The 21573-nt window shown below is 55.9% G+C and overlaps 2 protein-coding genes across 4 annotated transcripts; one reads left to right on the forward strand and one right to left on the reverse strand.

The window, feature by feature from the left end:
* Positions 1-702: 702 nt before the first annotated feature.
* IL17B (interleukin 17B) lies at positions 703-5484 on the forward strand. Of its 2 annotated transcripts, none has more exons than XM_047865842.1 (3): positions 703-816; positions 2992-3281; positions 5055-5484. In XM_047865842.1, the coding sequence occupies exons 1-3, from the start codon at positions 796-798 to the stop codon at positions 5284-5286; spliced, it is 543 nt and encodes a 180-aa protein (XP_047721798.1). In that variant the 5' UTR covers positions 703-795; the 3' UTR covers positions 5287-5484. The 2 variants fall into 2 exon arrangements, with proteins under 2 accessions (XP_047721798.1, XP_047721790.1); XM_047865834.1 differs by lacking the exon at positions 703-816 and adding an exon at positions 1656-1728.
* A 4077-nt stretch (positions 5485-9561) lies between these two features.
* On the reverse strand, positions 9562-21054 carry PCYOX1L (prenylcysteine oxidase 1 like). Of its 2 annotated transcripts, XM_047852796.1 has the most exons (6): positions 20882-21053; positions 17001-17207; positions 15134-15308; positions 13343-13554; positions 11127-11267; positions 9566-10642 (listed from the first exon to the last, which is right to left on the reverse strand). In XM_047852796.1, exons 1-6 carry the CDS (start codon positions 20967-20969, stop codon positions 9981-9983), a joined length of 1485 nt encoding a protein of 494 aa, XP_047708752.1. In that variant the 5' UTR covers positions 20970-21053; the 3' UTR covers positions 9566-9980. The 2 variants fall into 2 exon arrangements, with proteins under 2 accessions (XP_047708762.1, XP_047708752.1); XM_047852806.1 differs by lacking the exon at positions 17001-17207 and having other exon boundaries at positions 9562-10642; positions 20882-21054.
* Between the last annotated feature and the right edge of the window lie 519 nt (positions 21055-21573).

Below are 21573 nucleotides of genomic sequence, written 5' to 3' on the forward strand. Positions count from 1 at the left end.
GCGAGCCACGAAGTCCTCCTGAACTGCGACTTGGCCGGCGCAGGAGCACAGATTCAGAAACATGCTCACAGCAGGCCAGAATTGTGCAGAAAATATCCCAAGACAAACAGCATGGGGTGGGGGAATAGAGGCCTGCACAGGGACCAGGTATGAATCCCGGCTCTGTCGTCTCTTACCCACTGTGTAATCCTCGACAAGTCCCTTCCTTGCTCTGGCCTCAGTTTCCCTTCCTGTGAACTGACTAGGCGGGTGGGGCTCCCCCACCCAGGGCCGTTGAACTCACCTGAGGCTGGCTGAGGCCGGAGGGCCTGAGGCTGTTTCCCCGGGAGACGGGGCCCGCGTCCCGCTCCTGGCTGGCACACTCGAGAACATTTGCTCTCCTGACCAACGGACAGCCCGTCCCGCCTCTGCCCTCACCCCCTTGCCATCCCCAAAGCAAACGAAGCTGATTGTCTTAGCCGGCCCTGTGGGTGCCGGCCGGGTGGCTAGCCGCAGGCCACAGGCGGAGGTCCCACCCGCCAGGGCCCCGCTGGACACACAGGGCATTGTCCCTTAGTCAACAGCCCCTGGGCACCTCGGCCCGGCTCCTGGCCTGCCCCCACGCCCCTCGCCGCCAGGCCCAGCCAGCTGGGGGCCCGAGGCTCCCAGCTGATGACGAGCCCACCCAGCCACCCCCCAGCAGCCCCCTGACGAGCTATAATTGCTTCGCTCCTTCCTGTTGCTGCCATTCTCTTGGCGGAGGCATCTGGGGTTCCAGGCGGGCGGCAGCTGCTGGCCAACCGCCTGGCTCGCGGGATGGACTGGCCCCACAACCTGGTACGTGGCTCTTCCCCACCCCCACCCCATTTTAGGGCCTGAGTGTTTCGTTACTTCTCTCCTATTGATTCATGGCTGCCTCTGTTTGGCTTGGAATCTGCAGAGGTGAGTTCTCCCTCTGCCGTCTCTCCCCCAGGGCGAGGAAGAAACAGAGACCGGTCTCAGAGGCTGTGGCCATGGCCGACAGCTCGGGCTCCTGAACTGGGCTCAGCCCGTCCACAGCGAAGCCCTCTCAGGCCCAAGCCGTCCGGGGCGGGGGAGCCTGGCAAACTCCGTTATCGGGGTTCTTCCAGAGAAGTCCCTGGGTCCTGAGAGCCAGGCCGTGTGACCTTGGGCAAGTCCTTGTGTTTCTGTTTCCCAGGGGAGGTGGGGAGACTTGGATCCTGTTCTAGGTTTCTCTGAGTGGAGGGCCCAAGTTCAAGGGCGCCAGGGTGAGCAGCCCAGAGGAGAAAGCCAATTGTGAAGGAGGCCTTTTTTCCTGCACCAGTATCCGGGACCAAAAGGGAAGAATTTAGCGACTTGAATCTCTTTGGTGGATTTTGTGCCAGGCAGTGGTGTTGCCAGGAGGGGCTGTGCTGGAACTTGTGTTCAAGGGTCAAGGTTTGTTGGGTAGCCTGGATCGGTCAGGCCTGGGCTGTGCAGGTGCTGAGGTGAGTGGTTTGGGGCAGGTGGGAGCCTGGTTAGATGCAGGGACAAGATGAAACCCCCCCTCCCCGCCCCCCGCCCCAATGAAGATTCTTCCCTTCTGGCGAGCCCTGGGCTCCACCCCAGTCCTGGCCCTTGTCTCCCTGCCTTGCGGGAGAGTCGGGTCCTGCCAGGCTCCCGGGGCTTCTCCTGAGCGAGCCAGAGACTTTCCTGATGCTCTGGGTTCTATGGGAAGAAGTGGACGGAGGTTGGCGAGGTTGGATACGGGTGAGGCGTGGATGGGTGGGGGCAGGCAGAGGGCCGGGCATAGACGAGAGGGGCACAGGTGTCATGGAGTCCAACAGGGATCCTCAGCCGCGACCTGCCCATGTCCCCAAATTCATCTCACGCCCCCTCCTCTGCACACTCTATTTCAGCCTCGCGGTTTCCCCGGCAAAGCTCTTCATCGACGCAAACCTTTTCTCACGCTGCCACCCCTCCCCGACCCCCACCCCCGTGAGATATTTAGACTCCCTCTGCCCACATCTGCCTCCCTCTTATCCTTCAAATTTCACCTACATGCCGGCTCCCCAGAAAGGCCTTGCGGGACCACTCGGCTGCTGCTAAGCGGCTGGCCCTGATCTCTAGCCACAGGCAGTCCGCGTCATCATCACATTCATCGCTAGAGATTTAGGTGCTTGTTACTTGTTCACCGTCTGTTCCCCCACCCAGACTGTAAGCTACAGAAGGGGCAGGGATGGTGACAGCCGTTGACTGACTCAGTCACAGGGGAGGAGACAGTATATGGAAGCTGCTGCAATGCCTGCCTGCGTGGAGTCCGTGCTTAGTAGGGGAGGGATGCATAACAGAACCACACATGTGAACTCTAAGTCTGCAGGCATGCAAGGGGCGTGTGGTGTTGAGAGCCCCAAAAGGTCCACTGAGGCATCCCGAGGGACGTGACACTGGGCTGAGACATGAGGGGTTGAGGGGTAAGAGGCATTTAGAAAAATGAGGGAGGCAGGACTCTGCGGGTGGCAGCCTGTGCAAAGTCCCTGTGGCAGGAAGGAGCATTTTGGGAGGAAGGGCTTGAGAGAAGGTCAGAGGCTGGAGCGCAGGTGTGAGAGGAAGTCAGGGGTAAGATTGGAGGAGGCAGGGCTCAGCAGAGGTCAGACCATGTGGCAGAGTAGGGGTGTCTTTAACCTAAGGGTGAACGGTCAAGCAGGAGGTTAACATCAGATCGGCATTTCAAGCAGCTGTCCTTGGCCATGGTGCAGAGAACGGATTGAAGGAGACCAGGGGGATGTGGGGAGACCAGGTGGGAGGCTGTTGAGGGATGGTGGTGCAGATGGATAAATGGCAAGGTGGGGAGATTTTGAAGAGGTGATACAGGCGGGACTTAGTCCCGTCCGCATGTCTATACTTGTGGTGGCCTGGCAGGTGAGGCGGTCCCTGTAAAGGCCCTCTTCCCTCTCTCTTCCCTGAGCCTGGAGTCTTGGCCCAGAGGGACACCCGGCTCTCCTATCTTTGACGTGTGGCCTTCTTTCCCAGCTGTTCCTTCTGACCGTCTCCATCTTCCTGGGGCTGGGCCAGCCCAGGAACCCCAAAGGCAAGAGGAAGGGGCCAGGGCGGCCTGGAACGCTGGCTTCTGGGCCTCACCAGGTGCCGCTGGACCTGGTGTCACAGGCGAAGCCGTACGCCCGCATGGAGGAATACGAGAGGAACCTCGGGGAGATGGTAGCCCAGCTGAGGAACAGCTCTGAGCCGGCCAGGAGGAAGTGTGAGGTCAACCTGCAGCTGTGGCTGTCCAACAAGAGGAGTCTGTCGCCCTGGGGCTACAGGTAGGCTGGGCTGGGCAGCCACGGGCAAGCCGCGTGTGGGGGGCGGGAGGGGGGGGGCACCGTGCCCACTGTCCCCACCATTGTAATAGTTACACCTTGGATCGGGAGGCCCGAGTGCCTGGGTTTGAATCTCGGCTCTGCCCCCTACTCGCTGCGTGGCTTTGGGCAGCCTCAGCCTCTCCGAGCCTCAGTTTCTTGCGTGTCAGTGGGGGTGACGGTAGTTCAAACTTCGTCGGTTTTATAGGCTTGTGATTAAATGAGCTGTCTGTGCAGAGCCCTGGCATTCGTGTTCCCCACATCCCCGCTGGAGTGCCTGCAAGGCTCTCACTTCCTCTGCCTCGGCGTGCCTTGTACACCCTCCCAGTCACAGCGCCTGCAGGGCAGTATTGAGTTCTGTGTCTACATCTGCCTCTCACGACTGGCACCTCCCCAGTGCCCGCATCAGAGTCATCTAAGGACTCTCGTGCCCCACTCCGTCAAAATCTGCAGGAAGAGGCCCAGAGAGTGATATGTCACACACCTCCACGTGATCGGGAACCAAAACCCGCTGTTCTCAGACTACAGGGTCGGTGCCTTACCTCGGTCAAAGCTCTACTTCTAAGCACAGAGCCTGGCATGCACAAGGGGCCAAATGCCTGCGTGCTGGAAGAAACCGAGTAACCTTGAAGGGTCCTCACTCACAAGTCAGGCCAAAGATTTTTTAGGGGCGCAACTTAGGTCCCGAGATCCTAGAAGTGCGGAGCTTTCTGGTTTGATGGAAAGTCTAACACGGTGGGCACTGAGCTGTTGAGCGCTTGAAAAGTAACTAGTGTAGCTGAGGAGCTAATTTTGATTATTTTATTTGTCTTAAATTTATTTATCTCAACTGAGGGATAGTTGACTAATTCTGATTAACTTCAATTTAAATAGCCACATGTGGCTTAGTGGCTACCGTATCTGGAATGTGGCAATTGGAGGGCTCCATAAAGATCCTGCTCAAAGCTGGACTTCAAAACTTGCCGTGCCCTTGAATCGGGGGGGGGGGGGGGGGGGAGGGGATGGGAGGTCTTATAAAAATGCAGGTTTGGATCCAGGAGGTCTGGGGCAAGGATGAGATTCTGCTTTTCTAACAAGCTCTTGGTGATGCTGATGCTGTAGGTCCGCAGTCAAACTCCCTCCCTCCCAATTAGCAGATGAGGAAACTGAGGCACAGAGAAGGCAAGGTCATAAAACAAGTCCCTGTACTCTCAGGTCTGGGAGGGAACTTGTCTGTGTTGCCCATCAGTGAACACCTAATGTCCAGGACAGACTCACATGGTGGGTGTCTGAAAAATATGTGCTGAACAAATAGAAACGAAGTCAGAATAGAACCCAGGCTTCCTGACTCCTCTTCTCGTGAGGATTAGGCATCAATGTGCTCATCTATCGTTTCCCACGGAAGAAGTTTCCCAGGGATATGAACATGGCGGGGGTGGGCGGGTAGACGGAGAAGGCCTTAGCTTCTTTGCAATCCCAGAGCAGAATCTAGTACTGGGATGGGCAACCGGTGGATGAAAGAAGGGAGCTGGGTGACCTTGAGCCTGGATAACCTGGGGGCTGGCTTGCCTTCCGAGATCTTTGGTTTTCTCACCTGGCACACGGAGTTAATTACTGTCCATCCTCCACCACCGCGCAGTCTTGCTGTGGGAATGAAAACCCCAGTGAGAAAAGGTAGGGGTGTGCTTCCTGGGGACTGATTTGCTCTCCCCTCCCCCCACCGCCTTCCACTCAGTGCTTTCTCCTGCCTTCCTGCAGCATCAACCACGACCCGAGCCGCATCCCCGCGGACCTACCGGAGGCGCGGTGCCTGTGTCTGGGCTGCGTGAACCCCTTCACCATGCAGGAGGACCGCAGCATGGTGAGCGTGCCTGTGTTCAGCCAGGTGCCCGTGCGCCGCCGCCTCTGCCCGCTGCCACCACGCACGGGGCCCTGCCGCCAGCGTGCGGTCATGGAGACCATTGCGGTGGGCTGCACCTGCATCTTCTGAATCAGAGCCTGCGTGGGGGGGGGGGGGGGGGCGGGGCGCGGAGACCACCCTCCCTGCGCCCCCGCGCCAAGCCAGGCCAATGAAAAGTAAACGCTGTCTTTTGTAAAGCGAGACTTTGGGTTCGCTCCTTGGGGCTCAGAAGCTGAAACCAGGGTGGGGGGTGGGAGGCTGTTGGGATGTAGATTTCAGATCAATAAAAAGGGATATTCCATCGCTCAGCGGTCTCCAACACTGACATAGGTTATTTTAAAAATACTGCATTCACTCTACCATTTAGGGCAGTCACATACTTCCTTTAATTTGGGTTTGTAAGCCTACTTCAACCATGTTATTGGAGCTTCGTTGATATAAACCTATATAGGAGTGAACAAGCACCATCTCTCCCCCAGATAAGTCAAGGACGGTTGCGAGCAAGCTCTTAGGGAAGCGGGGAGCTTCCGGTTTCTGGAAAAGCCAGGCTAATGCTGAAGCTCTATGGATACTGTGGAGCAGATCCTGCTTTGGTTAGAGTAAGTGACCTAGAAGGGCTCTTTCAGCTCTGAGATTCTCTGCAGGTCAGCCCTAGACCCACAGAAGAGCCTTCAGGTTGCCAGAGAGTGGGGGGTTTTTAATCTGGGCCAGCCAGCCCCTGAAACTTTCACGCGGGTATGGATTTTTCCGGGCTGGGATCCCTTGCTTTGAACAAACACTCAAGAGTTGGGAAGCACCCGTGTCGATCATTCTTTCCTCCAGCCTTATGTGTAAGGGGATCTGGATAGATGGTTTCATGATATCGGCGGTTCCCAAACTTTAGCTAGCGCCAGAATCACCTGGAGTACTCGTTAAAACACAGATCGCGGGGGCCCCACGTGCAGGGGTTCCAGGTGAGAGCTGAGACTTCGCATTTCCAATGCAGTGGTTCCCGGGTGATAACTGCTTGTCCGGGGGCCACACTTGGAGAACTTGGAGAACCGCTGGCTTATATCAAGATACTTTGCTGATCAAAAAGGCAGTGTGGACTGCCTTGTCGTTAAACCCCTGCTGGTTCCTGCCCTTTGGATAAGTCCCCGCTCCCCCCATTACCTCCTTGCAATTCAATCCTCCCCCTGACCTCCTAGCCCCCCACAGCTAGTCCTAAACCAGTTGTTCCAGGGTCTAAAAATACCTTTCCTCCTCCAAGACAGCTGAGGGGCTCAGTCTATTTTGTGAGGTTAAGAACAGCTGGCACTTCAGGGTTAATTTCAACAGGAGGGCCAACAGCCAACAGAGGGCCACTTTGCTTGGCGACTCTTCCTTCAGTGCCTAAAGCAGTTTTAGCTCTGAAGGTTTTAAGAGTCCAATTCATGAAAGGGCAATGATTAGGTATGAGCCTGTCTGGGGTGGTAAGCAACTTACCTTTTTTGGTATTGTTCTAGAGCGGATACTGGTTAAAATTACCCCAGGAAGCTTTGGCCTGGTTCCAGACACATGGAAAATAGACTTCATGTGCCAGCCCAAGCTGATGCCTCCAGCAGCCGGCCCTCCTCCCCAGGGGTTGTTCGCCTGTGAGGCCCCACAGCCTGCTCTCCAGGCCTCAGTAAGACTTCAGCAGCACACGAGGGACCCACGGCGTCAAGGCCTTGTGGTGGGGTGCAGGCGTGGGAAGAACTGAGCTGCAGGATGGTTGCTCTAGTGGGAGACTCGGGTTCCCTGGGGCATAGGGATTGGGCGGGGAGACTCCTCATCCCGGTGGGACAGGCTGTTCTCCTACTGGAGCATCAGACACACAGAGATCCTCAGTAAGTGCCGGTTAGTTTTATATGGATGTTGCTTTTTCCTAACTTTCTGGGCTTCAGTATTCTCGTCTGTGAAACAAGCAGATGGGATTTCGGATCTTCAGGGTCTTTCCCAGTGTTACCATTCTGCAGCCTAGGAACTTGGCCTTGGGAACCTGGGCTGGCAGCTGGCCCTTTCTAGTCCCCTGGTTTAAAGGCAGCAGCAGGGAGCTCAGGACCTTTGGAGGTCCAAGGAGAGAGCTGGGTCTACACTGTGCCCAGGAACCTCCTTTGGTTTGAGTCTGTGACTCATATTTTACACTGTCTGGTAAGAACCCCCCACTCCATGAGCATAGGGGCCTTATCTGCATCTCCAGCACTCAGCACGGGGTCCAGTGCAAAAGAGTGCAGGGCTGGATGCATGAATGCATGCTGAATGCATGCATGCACGCATGCACAGAGGCCTCTAGGGGGAGCCCAAGGTTTGCCCCAGCTCCTGTTGCTCCTTCAAAGGTGTGTCAAGCAGGGTAGGGGGGGTGCCTGGGTGACTCAGTCAACCTCCGACCTTCGTTCAGGTCATGATCTCACGGTCCCTGAGTTCAAGCCCTGCATCGGGCTGTGAGCCCACCACTCAGAGAGCCTGGAGCCTGTTTTGGATTTTGTGTCCCCTCTCTCTCTGACCCTCCCCCGTTCATGCCCTGTCTCTGTCTCAAAAATAAATAAACGTTAAAAAAAATTAAAAAAAAAATGGTGCATCGGGAGCAAGGCATTCCTCTCGCCCCTCCCATTCTTTAGCCATCCCCAGCTCTATCCTCCACCACCTCCCATACCCCCAAGTGTTCAAGTTTTGCTTAGGTCACCTGCTGTAGGGATGGAGACCCTGCAAAGAGTTTTAAATGTCCACCACACTGCCCCAGGACCACTGAGTATGAGTGTGGCCTCCTTCCTGCTCTGTTTGGCAAATTATAGGGCTGTCTCTGCAAATGCTCTCTCTTCTCCCAGAGGGCTGTGGGCCCTTGGGGGCTTCTGTCCTGGTCTGAGAAGGCTGGGGTGGGCCCTGGGGCCAAGGCTTCCTGCTGGAACTTATGATCCCGTCTCCTATCTTCAGGAATCTCTGGCTCTTCCTTGCAGGCGGAGAGGTGGTGAGATCCAGTTCTCAGGTTTGGACTCGGGGAAGCAGGCCAGCTGTCAGCATGGGCACTTTGGCCTGCTTTGGTTCTGAGCTGTTCAGGCCTGTCTACCCAGATAAAGGAAGTTTCTGAAGAACCAGCCAAAGTCCCAGCTGAGGACTGGGGATCCGATGTAATTGTCCTCGTTTGCCTCTTCTGTGCGCACCTCCTTAGGGATGCAAGGGAGGGATGGTTACCAGGGACAAGGTTGAAACTGGCCTTGGTCCAATACCAATGACCATCAGTTACAATAGGACAGCCCGTGGCATCTTCATTCCAAACACAGACCATGAAAGGATGTCATTACATATTGATTCCACTGGCCCTGAGAAGAGGGGGAGGGCACAGCCCCACCCTGCACGTGGTTGACAGAGTGCCTCTCTCTAACCCCCTTTCCACTTCTCCTAACTTGTAGTCTGGATAAGGCTGCTCCAGGGGAGGGACCTGACTCTTCTAAGCCAATCAGCTTCGTCTCATCCCCTGTGTCCCTATTACTGGTCTAGCAGCTGAGTCTTAAACCAATTAGCACGCGGCATTTGCTCGGTCACAGAGAATTGGTTCAGCAGGGGCCCACTGCCCAGCTGGCCCAGAGCCGACTGTGTTCACAGTCGTGCGAGACTGCTGCCCCTGGGCGCTCTTGGCAGCCATCCTTGACCAGGAGAGAAAAGATGGCGCTGGCACAGCACAGAGCTGATGCTTGCCCTGTACCCGGACTCTCATAACCAATAAAACCTCTTTTTATTGCTGAAGCCACTTTAAGATTGGTTTTCTACTACTTCAACCAGAGGTAGAACATTCTTACCGATGTGCCAGCTTCATAATTCCTATAATAACCGACAGGTACGCGCTACGTGCACTTTAAAGGCACCGGCTTCTTCACTGACACAACCATCACTTCAGCACAGCAAAAACAACTTCAAAGCCAATTTGGGCCTCCATCTGCTTGAAGGATATTTTTGGACCACCCTCCACCACCTAGGAACCGGTATTCTTGCAAGAAAGGTCCACTATATCACTCTTCGACCCTTGCATAATGGACACAATGGCCAACTCTTCCAGGTGCCGAGGAAAAGCTTTTCTCTTCCTATGGCCTGGTATATTTCCCTTTTCCCACTGGATGTCAGGAAGCTCAGAGCTATCCCAAGAGCTCCACTGAGGTCACCATCTCTTCCTTAGGTCCTACCACAGTCATGTCCCCCAACATGCAGTGTTGTTGAGAGGCTTGGCTGGTGTCTAGTAAGTTCTCAGCTAAGCACCTCACATCTAGCAAGCGCACAGTACAGAGGAAGCTTTGATCATGTCTGATGTTTTCTGATCTTCCCTTCTACTTTATTTGTAACCGTCTGGTACCTGTATTTCATTGTAGGTATTGCCTCACACACATTTTGGGAGTAGGCAATGAAAAACAATAAAGAAATCTGGTTCATAGTTCTTTCCCCGTATTTCCTCCCAATGATCCCCGTATTCTAGTTAGAAAACCCAATCAGAAGCAGCTGGAGAGGGTGGATTTTTATTTCTTCTTAAAAAAAATAAATAAAATGAATACACGGGCTGGGATTTCCTTCCCTTCTCTCATTCTCCCCCTTAAAAAGAAGCAAACACTGTGAGAGAGTCCTTAAGATAGAGAGGCAGAGAGCGGGCCACCTGGACCCACGCCGGAAGGAGAAGCAGCTCGACACATGAGGGGCCGGAGCGAGGCCTGGCGGGGGAGCGCAGCCTGCCCGACCGTGGCCGCTAGCGGGGGTGATCTATCGTCGGCGGGGATGGACCTTCCGGGATCTCCCCAGAGCCCTCACAGCTCAGTCTTCACCTTGTGCATCAGATCCTTCTGGTCAATCTTGTCTAGGTCCTGGTACCAGCGGTTGTAGGCCAGTAGGGCCACGTTCTTGGCAGCCACGGCCATCACCTCCACGGAGCTGGCCGCCCACTCCAGGGCATTGAGGTGGAAGAGCTGGTCGTGGAGGGCGAAGCGCGGGAGGCCGGTGTGGGAGCCGTACAGGGGGTGGGCCTGCCACTCAGCCGTCTGCACCGAGTAATAGGAGCGGAAGAGGGTCTTCAGCTGGGACCGGAGGAGGGGTTTGGGGGACTGCACTCGCCAAACGGCTGCCTCCTGAGGCTGCTTCCGCCGGAAGTTGGCCGAGATGTTGACGGGACAGATGTTGTCCAGGGCACAGAAGAAGTTGGGGAAATCCGTGGTGAGGATGCTGGCAAAGGGGAAAAGCTTAGGGTCGGGGAAACCAAAGTAGGAAGAGTTGAGGTAGCCATGGACCAAGGAGACGACGGTGGGCTGGAAAGGGCCCTGGACGGCATCAATGGGCGGGTCGAAGCCTTCGAAGCTGATGGTGCTGCTGCTGTTGTCCAGGTGCAGGGGGGTGGCGATGACCACTATGTCATAGAAGTCAGAGCCATTGCCCACCTCGTTCTCATACTCTACATAGTACAAGGGTTTCCCTTCTGGAAGGAGAGAGAATAGAGCACAAAAGTCGATTTATTTCTCGGTTTCTACCCACTGATCTCCCCCTGGGGCCTAGTGCTGAGGGGATGAGACTCCCGTGCACCTGGGCTGTCCAGATGGTGGGTCCTGGGCTTTCCATGCCGGTGTGGCTGCAGGGTGAGCACTGGACTGGGAGTCAGGAGACCTGAGCTTTGGCTCTAGCTCTGCTGTGGACTAGCTGGAGGAACTCGGGCAAGGCTGTGGCTCGAAGTCCTCCGTGGTCAAACGAACTGGGCTAGATGAAGGCAAGTCTCAGCTTTCTGGCTCTGACATTTGACTCAGGACGACAGTGCCCTCTGGCGTCACTCGGCAGTGCCGGGGCTTTCCACGGGTTTGTTGGAACCGCTCCCCCGCAGATCCAAGACCAGGGCTTAGGGGCAGAGTGGTGGAAGTGAGCACGGGTCTAGGAATGGAGTGGCCACACCCCGTACTCTGCTCACTCACCTGTCTGTTGCAGGGTCACAGTGGTCACTGTGGCATGGATCACATTGGCCTTGGTGAGCTTCAGCAGACCGGAACAAACCAGCTTGTTGCCTCCCTCCACAGACCACAGGCTGCCCTGGGCCCCAGCGAGAGACATGGCTCCTAGGCAAAGCGGGGGAGGGCGGCCAGTGGGTTCTCAGAACCACTGGGCTGTGCGGCTGGAGAGTCCAGCACCATCCTGCCCGCTGAGCCCTCCCTCTCAGGCCTGACTTCCCCAACACGGACAATGAGAGACAACACACACCCACAAATACAACAAACTCTACAATGCTATGAAGTCAAAATATGCTCAGGGCAAGAGCCAGCTATAAAAGACCACAGATTGTAAGATTCTGTTTACACAGATCGCCCAGAAGGGGCAAATCCATAGAAATGCAGAGTGGATTTGTGGTTGCCCAGGGTTAGACGGCAGGGGGTTACTGGGGAAGTGATGGCCACGGTTATGGGATTTTCTGGAGGCCATGAGAGTATTCCAAAATTGACTGGGATGATGGCTACACCACTCAAAACCATTGAATTGTTCGCTTTAAATAGGTGGATTGGGGGCACCCGGCTGGTTCAGTCGGTGACTGAACTCTTGATCTCGGGGTTGTGAGTTTGAGCCCCACGTGGGGTGTAGCGATTACTTAAAAATAAAACCTTAAAAAAAAATAAAGGGGCGAATTGTGTGGTATATGAATTGTATCTTGAAGGATACACACAAGTACTGGAAGAGGGAGCAGGACAGCCTCGTTGAGGGGACACTTGGCAGGACCTGAAGGCTGGGAGGGAGGTAACCATGCCAACAGTCAGAGGAACAGCAGCCCGGCCGTGGGAGGTACTTGCTAAATACAAACCTTTTCATTCATTTAGCCAACAAAAATGGGCTGAGTGCCTCCAATGGTCCAGGCCCTTTTCTAAGTGTTTGGGATACCCAGTAAACAAAGGAGACAGAGCTTCCCGCCCCTGGGAAGCCTACCTCCTAGTGGGAAGAGATGAAAGGAGTAGATTAAATAGGCAGCTAGAAGCTGATGGCCACAGGGTAGGGGGACTGGCCCTGCTGCGGGCAGGAGTGGGGTGGCAGGGTAGCTTCCATGAAAAGGAACGTCTGCACAAAGACATGGTGGGGAGCAAGAGTTTACCAGAGAGGAATGTTCCAGGTGGAGGGAGGGCCACCTAAAAGCCCCAAGATAGGGGTGTGTCTGGAACGCTGGAGGCATGAAAAGGAGGCCGGAGTGGTTGGAGCGGGGATGAATGAGCAGGTAGGTGGTGGGGCCCAGGCCAGGCGGTGCCTTGAAGGCCACTGGAAGGGCTCTGGGTTTTACTTGAAGGCAAGCGGGAGCCCTTAACAGAGTTTTACACATAGGCCTGACATGATGTGTCTTTTGTTTTAAAAGGATCCTGCAGCTGAGCCCGCAGGGGGAAGGGGGCAGGAGGGCGGGGAGAGGGGCCTGGCGGGAGACCTGGAGTAATCCAGGTCAGGGAGGAAATGGTGGTGGGAAGCAGCCAGACCCTGGATATATGCGGAAGGCAAAGCAGATGAGATTTCTTGACATACGAGTCAAGGTTTTGGCTGGAGCCACAGAGAGGAGCTACTACCAACCAAGCTGGGAAGACCGCAGGGGAGGCGGGCTTGAGGGGAAGGGTCAGGCGTTCAGATCTGGTCACGCTGAGTGCCCACCAGGCCTCCCAGTGGAGGCACCTGCTGAATGTGCAGTCCTGGAGGGAGGTCTGGGCTGGAGGTCATGCTCGGGAGCCAGCGGGTAGAAGCGTGAGTGGTGGAGAAGAGGACCATGAACCTGAACCTTCCATGTCAGCAGTCTAGGAGGAGGGATGGACCCAGCCTGTGCAGGTTGTGAACATGCCCCCTGGCCCCAGTAACAAGCTGGGGAGAGGAGACACGCTGACGGAGGAGTACCCGGGGGCTCCGAGGCCCCAGTGGGGCAGTTCCTGAAACTCAGTGGTGGAAACACACTGGACCTTAGATCTCAGCTTTCCTTTCGCCATCTGAGAAGTGGGGCGGACACTCTCTCCTGCCAGCCTGGAGGACTGATGGCCAGAATCAAATAGGGTTGAGGCAATAAGGTGCTTAGTCAACCAGGCCTGGTAAAAGTGAGGTTATTAAGGGGACCCCAGCCCCTTCCGGGCGCTGTGGGCCAGGGGAAGGACAGGAGGCAGGCCGAGGGCCAGAGGCTCACCGGCAAAGGCGGGCATCGCCGCGGACTGGCCGTAGCTGGCCCGCAGGACTGCAGAGACGACGTCGTCGATGAAGCGCTGAGTGACGCCCACCTGGAGCAGGGACTCGGCCACGGAGCGCTGGGTCATGTTGACGAAGGCGGACTCGCCCAGCGAGTAGAGCAGCTCCTCCACACCTGAGAAGGCGTAACCATGGGCCTGGTACTTATAGATCCTGGAAGACACGCAGAGGAGCCCTTGTGCCGAAAGGCCTTCTGGCTGACCGCCCACTGCTGGCTCACCGCACCTGAGAGCCCCAGCAGGGACCTGCCCCTCCTCTCCGTGTAGGGGGGAGAGAAGGCTGATTACTCGGCCCGTTTGCTGACTCTGACGGTCCTTTCCCAGCCACAGCGACAGTGCAGAGGGTGGGGCGGACACCCTGGAATCCCACTAGACCTGGCTTCACATCACGGCTCTGCGAAATGTGACTCTGGCACCCCTGTGAGGGCACAGCCCACTTCTCACTTGGGGGGCAACTGCTGGGCAGTGTGGGCCACAGCCCGCCCCCACAGACACTGCCCCATCTGCAGCGGCTTTGGCTCTGCGCTGGCTTCTGGGGCCACACTGGACCCGATGGCGCCTGTCCTACGCCAACGTCGTCATGCTCTGTGCTAGCCCAGACTGGCCTCCCGTCCGGCTCCATCCAACAGGCTCTCACGCAGCCCCGAGCTCCCGTCTCGTCCCTCCACATCTCCCCCCTCCCGGTCTCAGGGACTAGCGGTTGCTGGGACTCATCTGCTGGTAGATTTCCAGAGGTACTGGTCCTTGAAACGCTGCCTCTGCCTGGGCTACTTTGTAACCGTGTTGACTCTGATCGTCAATGGGACGTCCAGACAGAGTTCCTCTCCCGCGAAAGAAAAAACTCAGCGTTGTCGGTTTGGGTAAAATTGACAGGGGAGAGAAACAGAAGAAACAAGAGGGGTAAGGACATAACCTTTGGGGGACACCTGGAAAATATAAGAAGTGCCATGAAAGGCGTAGCTGAGGAGGTGGAGAAAGTGGAGGAGGCCAGGGGGCCATCCTGAATGACCGCCTCTGGGCCAGGAGGCGGGGAGGACATACAGCAGAGAGCTGGGGTGCCAACCGGCGAGTGGGTGAACTGTGGGAAGTGGACAGAGTGACACTGGACCACTTGTGCTCATTATCTGAAGGGGTCGGGGAGGAGACCGGGACCCAGGGAGGAGGGAAGTGGTGAAAAAAGGAGCTTGTTCTAGATGGGGAAACTGGGGGACAGCAGGGCTCGTAAGTGGGTGGCCCACAGGCTGCGTGAGGCCTATACATGCTTCATTTCGCTTACTTATAAGATGAATTGGTTGCATGTATTGAAAAACCAGATTTCACACATAACTCTGGGCTTCTAGCTTCTTCCAAAAAACTGGAAGATCTCGCCACATGAGGTCAGCATTGCCACGAGGCCACAGCTGGCTGCCCCCTTGGGTGGGGCCTTGCTCCTCAGGGCACCTGCTCCCTCCTCTTCTCTGCCCCCTCTCTACTGCACTCATTCACATCCCCGGTGCGCCCCCTGCAGGTGGCTGTATTTGCAACCCAGGCTCTTAATTCATCATCAGTTCAGCGGAGGGAAGGAAGGCTAGTGCGGCAACACCGGAGACCCATCCCCGCACTGTGCGGGGCTCTCACACGCGAGCAAGGAAGTCCCTTTTCCTTCTCGACAATTTACAGTCCAACTGGGTCCCTCCCCGTCTCTCTTCCTCCCTCCCTCCAGAAGGCCTTGCCTGCGGCCTGCCCCGCCGTACCTCATGAACTTCTCCATGACCTCCTCCACCCACATCTGCAGCCTCAGGAAGCTGATGCCGTAGTGCCACCAGAGGCGGAAGAGGTTCAGCAGGTACCAGTCCGTCTCTTCCAGCACGAAGTGCTCCCCGCTGAAGATGGCGCTCCTGCCCACCACCTCTCGCCGGTGCCTCAGCCCTGAGGAGACAGGGAGGAGCCCCTCAGGTCCCTCTCACGGGGCCCCCAAGGAGATCTAGTGGTGCCTGAAGCAAAACGCAGGGTCCTCCTGAAGGATGCAAACGGACGGGCTCCATTAAAGGGAATATGAACGCTACAGTTTGTTCATCTTTGCTGCTTGTTTAAAACAGTGAACGAGGGGCGCCTGGGTGGCTCAGTCGGTTAAGCGTCCGACTTCGGCTCAGGTCACGATCTCGCGGTCCGTGAGTTCGAGCCCCCGTCTGAGTGCTGACAGCTCAGAGCCTGGAGCCCGCTTCGGATTCTATGTCTCCCTCTCTCTCTGCCCCTCCCCCGTTTGTGCTCTGTCTCTCTCTGTCTCAAAAATAAATAAACATTAAAAAATAAATAAATAAAACAGTAAATGAACGCACTGGGCTGGCTAGTCCAATAAAGACGTGACAATGTAAATAATATGCCAGTTCAGTTTTTTTTTTCCCCCCCCACAGGGATTCACTCAGTCACGAGGGAGGGAAATTCAGATGTCATCCCGGAATGTCCAGGGGCTGACAGCTGCAGGGCTTGCTCTCGGACGGTGGCCTTGGACACCAAGACCGCCCGGAAGGACTCACGGCTCTTTGCAAGCTTCCACATGCTACAGCTCACAGAGCCCTGAGACTTAAGCATCTCACTTTATCCTTTCTCAGCCTGGGAAGAGGCAGAACAGGTGACAGCATCCCAGTTAAAGATGCAGAAACCGAGGCTTAGAGGTTATAGACCTGCCCCAAGCCACAGGTTTTTGTACATTTCCCTCCTACTCCTGTCCCTGAGCCACTAAGTTCCCCCATCCCAAGGGCAACATTCCTTCAGCATCCTTCCAGAGACATTTTCTGCAAACACTCATATGTGTATATATCTAGGGGGTTCTTCCTCCTCCCACCCTCACCCTCCACACACTGCTCTGCACCATCCTGACGTACTGTGTCTTGTAGATTGTTCTATACTTGGGCATAAAGGACTTCCTCAATCTGCCTGCTGAACTGTCTGCTGGCTATTTAATATTTACTCTCAGACCCCAGTGGGTGGGCACATGGGATATTTTCAACCTTTTGCTACTACAAACAACACTGTAATGAATAACCCTGTGTGCATGCCACTTAGCACATCTTCAAGTACACCTGCAGGATCCCTTCTGAGAAGCCGAGTTTGTGTGTCAAACAGTGTATGTCTTTGTGGCTTTGCTACATGCTGCTGGGGTTGAATCCAGCTCTCTTACTCATTAGCTGCGGGGCCCCAGCCAAGGTGTAGACACCCTCTGAGCCTCCGTTTCCTCAGGAGATACAACCCCTGTCTTGCAGGAGGGAGGACTGGAGGTGAGGTAATGCCTACACACCGCCTAGAAGGATGTTGGGTACCTGGCAAGCACACAGCATGTGGAAGCCATAAGATTATGGCTATTGAGAGGCAGCAAATTGAAAGGGAAGGAAACTGGCCCGGGAGTCCAACCTGTGCTCTAATCCGGGCTCTGCAACTAACTCACTGCATAACCTCAGGCAAGTGCTTTCCCCGCCCTGGTCTCAGCTGCTCCATCTGTAAAACGAGGAGACTGGGCTACGTGACCTTCCGGCCTTGACCTTCGGGGAGATCTGGAAAGAGCCCAAAGGCTGCCGCCAGCCTCGGGCGCTGTGTGCTGGAGCCCCGGGACGGTGCACTCACCCAGCTGCTTGACGAAGTCCTGCATGTGCAGGCTCAGGGAGTGGAAGGAGGCGGCCCCGCTCTCATAGTGCTGCTTGTTGACTGAGATGGTGGCCAGGCGGCCGCCCACGGTCCCCTTCTCGAACACGTCGATCTGCACCCGGGGGCCGAAGTGCTGCTGGAGGAAATGGGCCACGGCAGAGCCCCCGATCCCGGCCCCCACCACGGCTGTCAGCAGGCCCGGGAGGCAGACGAGGGGAGAGACAGAGAGCAAGGCCGTGAGGATACAGGTGCCACCCTCGCGGCCTCCTGGGTGGTGGCTCCCAGGCCCTTGCGTTTCATCGGCTTATGCCATCTCAAAAGGGAAATCTGCAGGCTAGTGTTTAGTAAAGCCATCAAAAAAGAGCAAAGGACAACCTGAAAACCGTCACCTAGTAACCCTCCTTTTGTCACGAAAGGGACACCTTGGCAGCACAAAGAGCAGGAAAGAAATCTCAAAATTCTGGAGGATCATTTAAAGAGAATACATTTAACCTTACACAAACTCGTTATATTGTCCCCGTTTTTATTTCACTATGAATTGGTGAAAACTTGGTCACTGACAGGTACTGTTAGGTTAGAACAGTGTTTGGAAACTCAACCCAGAGGTCGGCAAACTACAGCCCATGGGCCAAATCCAGGCCCACGCCTGTTTTTGCAAATAAAGTTTTATCAGAACACAGCCACACTCTCTGTAGCGGGTCTATGGCTGCTTTCATGCTATGGTGGCAGGCCTAAACTGTTTATTCTCTGGCCCTTTCCTGAAGACGTCAGCCAACGACTGGTCTAATGCAACCTACCACCTGGCACTTAAATCTCTTTTACATCTGTGTTTGCCAAGACTGGAATGCACCCTGTGACGGGTTGCTCACTACCATGCCGGGCATTCTATACCGGTCTGGAGTCTTGCTCCAAAGTTTCGGCTCTGGGGTCTTTCTGGATCTTATCATCCACTGTCTTTCCTATGCCTCCTGCCTTCCTGCTATTTCTAAACTTGGTTCATATGCCGTGAGTGTTCTCATCCAAGTCGCTGATAAAAACGTTTCACTGGCAACGTGGGCTCTGAGGTGCTCCTAGGAACCACGGTCTAGGCAGATCCTAATCTCGATGCTAATGCTGAATAGCACGGTGCAAAGCCAGCAGAGCAGCTGTGAGGCTATGGAACTGGATAGCCACACCACCCACACTGTTTGCCCACCACGTATCTGAGACACAGGTTCCCTCTCATCTGACAGTTGTGGAACTCGGTCCAAAAAGAAAGTGAGGCAAATCTGGTGTGATCTGTCCTCACTAGACCCGTGTTGGACCCATGACGGACCACCAGCTCCTGGCAAGAAGGCAAAACTACAGGGTTCTTTATGATCTGGCCTCCACGGCCTTTACTCCCCGCCCCACCGCCCAACACTCCACCTTCTTGTCTGCCTTGACTTGCCTATCTCACACTTGTGCCTTTGCCTGCGCTGCTCAGGAGTGCTGTCACCTTTCACCTCGCTGCTTCTGTGGCCCCCGCCTGTAATTGTAGCTTGGCTTGCCGGGCTCACCGCAGACAAGTCAGGTGTCACTCCCACATATCCCTGCAGCACATGTTCCTACCCCGGGGCTCGCCCTTGCACACTATCCTCCACTCTCCTCGTTTAAGGACCGGGCGCGGCTCACTATGCCCCCAGATCCTGGCAGGCGGTAAAGCTAAGGATTTGCTGCATCTTGAAAAAAACAAACCACTTCCTCCTTTCCAGTGTTGACAAAGCCATTTTCAAGAATGCCCTTAACCTTTACAGAGCGGTGTGCTCCCTTCCCCTCCATTTGTGGCGGAGTCCCAAATTACCCATTTTTCAGAGGAACTACTCTCACGAGGCCTGGAAGCCGCCCACAGGGCTATAGGGAAGCGGAAGAGCTCACCCCATCGAGAACCAGCTCATCCGACCCCCACAACCTGACGCCCACTCTCTAGTCCATGATAAGATGTGCTGGGGCACAAGCGAATCAAGCAAGGCTTTTGTCCTCCTGAGCTCATGCAGGCAGTGGGCAGACAGACTCATGGACAATGAGCTAGGACAACGTGTGACCAAGTGAAGCAACAGGGTTCCAGGGAATCCTGAAGAGGAAGCAGTGAATTCTGCCCGAGGATATGCAGACCAGGCTCCACAGGGGGAATAACGTTTGGACAGTCGGCTTTGCCAGGCAGCAGAAACACTCTCCACAGCGACATGGGCATGCGGAACTGGGAGGGGTGGTCGGGGGTGAGGCGTTTAAAGGGTCCAAAGCCACACTGAGGTATTCAGATTTGACCCCCCAGCAGCCCGAGGGTGAAGCCCTCCTCACAGGAAGTTTCCTCATTCTCGTGTGTAGAGTCCAAATCACCAAGGGCGAAGTCAAGCTTTTGTCAGACAGCTAAGAACAGTCAAAAAAGCTACGGGGCATCTTGGCATTGCCCAGCGTCCTGCCCTGGGTGACCCCTGGGGCCAGGTGGGCAGGACCAGCTGGAAAGACTCAGCGAACTCTGCTGCCCACTTTTGAGAGATGGGGGAGGGCCCCGCACCTCCAGACACGGCCTGCCTGACTTCCCCATCTTTCGAAGCCTGGCTCAAAATCCACCTTCTCTAACCCCTCTAGCTCTCAGGATTTCTCTCTCCCCGGAAAGCCCTAAACTCTCAGTCCTGGCAGGCTTGTCTGTCTTACCTCTTCATGGCCTGAGCTGTGGTTTTGTAATCCAAAGGAGCCTTAGCCCTGTCCTAGCCCAGTAAGTCTGTGGTGCTCCCGCGGGACATGCTTCCCTGCCAACAAGGGTACAGAGAGGGCAGCTTCGTGGAGTAGGGCTCTGTACCCCCCCCCCCCCCCCCCACAGAAGCCTAGCATCTCTGCCCGTGGGAATTTTATATGTGAGGGAGCTTGAACATCTTTGGGAGTCATGTAGAGTTAAAGTGACAACTGTGATGAGAAATAAACTCCAAACAAATAGGGAACTCGAGCCAGTGATATGCACGATGGAGTATTTAGCATGGTGCCCCGATGTCCGCGATTTATTTTGAAATGCATCAAGTTAACGGGTGGGTGATAATTAGGTAATAATGCAAGTACAGTAGCAGTTTGCTACTGGCAGAATCTTGGTGGCGAGTACATAGATGATCACTGTATATCCAGTTCTTTCAACTTTGCCCATGTTCGAAATTTTTCAAAATGAAACATTGTAATAAAAACCAAGATGACTGCTGTTAAAAGTTCTTCCCTGTCGTCCAACAAATCTATCTCCACTAGACCTACCACGGGCTCGGTCTCCTATTCTCCCTGAGGTTTTGGCTTAGATGTTACTCCTAGGAAGTCTCCAGAGGCCTCCCAGAGGCCTGAAGGGGTGGGTGGAAATGCTCTCCCTATCAGGGTACCTTCTCGGCCTTACCACCGACTTCCCTGTATTGCGCCGTCTCTCCTCCAGACAGGAGCTACGGAGCACTGTGCCTGCTACACTGACGGCCCTCAATAAGCCTTCATTCATGAATGACATCACCCACACCCAGTCCTCTCTGTCATCCATCGGGGCACTTGGCAAAGAGCCAGGTCCACCGTAGATGCTTAATGTCCGTGGACCTTCTGGTGAGATCTGTGGCCAGTCCTGCCCCGAGCCTCTTTTGCAGCCCCAGGCAGGCGTCGCCACATGCCCACGCCACCCGGGATCAGCACCTTGCCCACTGCCGGTCCCCTTCCTCGCCCACTCTCAGTCCCTCGCCTCTTCCCCAGCCAGCTCCTCTCCGGAAGACCCCTCCCTCGCCCAGTTTCCCTCCCCTTCCCCCACCCGGCAGCTCCCTGCTGCGATCCCTTTTCCCTCGCAGCCCTCCCCCGCGCAGCCCCCCACCCTGTCCTTCCCGCACCGATTTTGCTGGGCCGGGCATCTCCGCCTGTGGCGGCGGCGGCCAGGAGCACGGCCAGCGCGGCGAGGAGCCGGGCAGCGCGGGCCATGGCGGGCGGCGATCCGGGCTGCACGCCGGGGTTCGGTCGCTCGCGGGTTGGCGCTGGGCTCGCCGCCCCGCCCCGGCGCCCCACTGGCTGTTCCGCCTTCAGCCCGCCGGTCTCAGCCTCTCATTGGGCGAGCGGCCGTCTTTCTCCAGCAAGAGGCCCTCATTAGCTGCATCCCTCTCGGGCAGGCTCTGTCATTAGCAGCTTCCCCGTCCCGCCTCCTCGATGCGGCTTCCTCATTGGCTGGCTCGTCCTGCCCACGCGCAGGTGTGCGCGCTTCGACCGTACAGCATCAGGACCAGGGCCCCACTGCGGGGGACCCTGACGGGAGGGAGACCCGAAGCTCTGACCGTCTCGGTTCAAGCCCAGCCGCTGCGGGTTACTAGCTCTCTAACGTGCCTTCTCTGTGTCTCATTCGGTTTCCCTGCTCTGCCTTTCTAAGTGGTTGTGACAATCACGTGAGATAAGGGACGTGATACCGCTCGGCAGTGTCTGCAAGTGTAGCAAATTGCTGACCAGGCGTGCAGCCATGGTGGCCAGGCGCTACCCGCTGCATGCGTGGAAACGAGCCAGATGCTTTCGAGACTGCTGTTACCGACGTATATTT

The sequence above is a fragment of the Prionailurus viverrinus genome, chromosome A1 (genome assembly GCF_022837055.1).
Source record: "Prionailurus viverrinus isolate Anna chromosome A1, UM_Priviv_1.0, whole genome shotgun sequence".
NCBI classification, from domain to species: domain Eukaryota; kingdom Metazoa; phylum Chordata; class Mammalia; order Carnivora; family Felidae; genus Prionailurus; species Prionailurus viverrinus.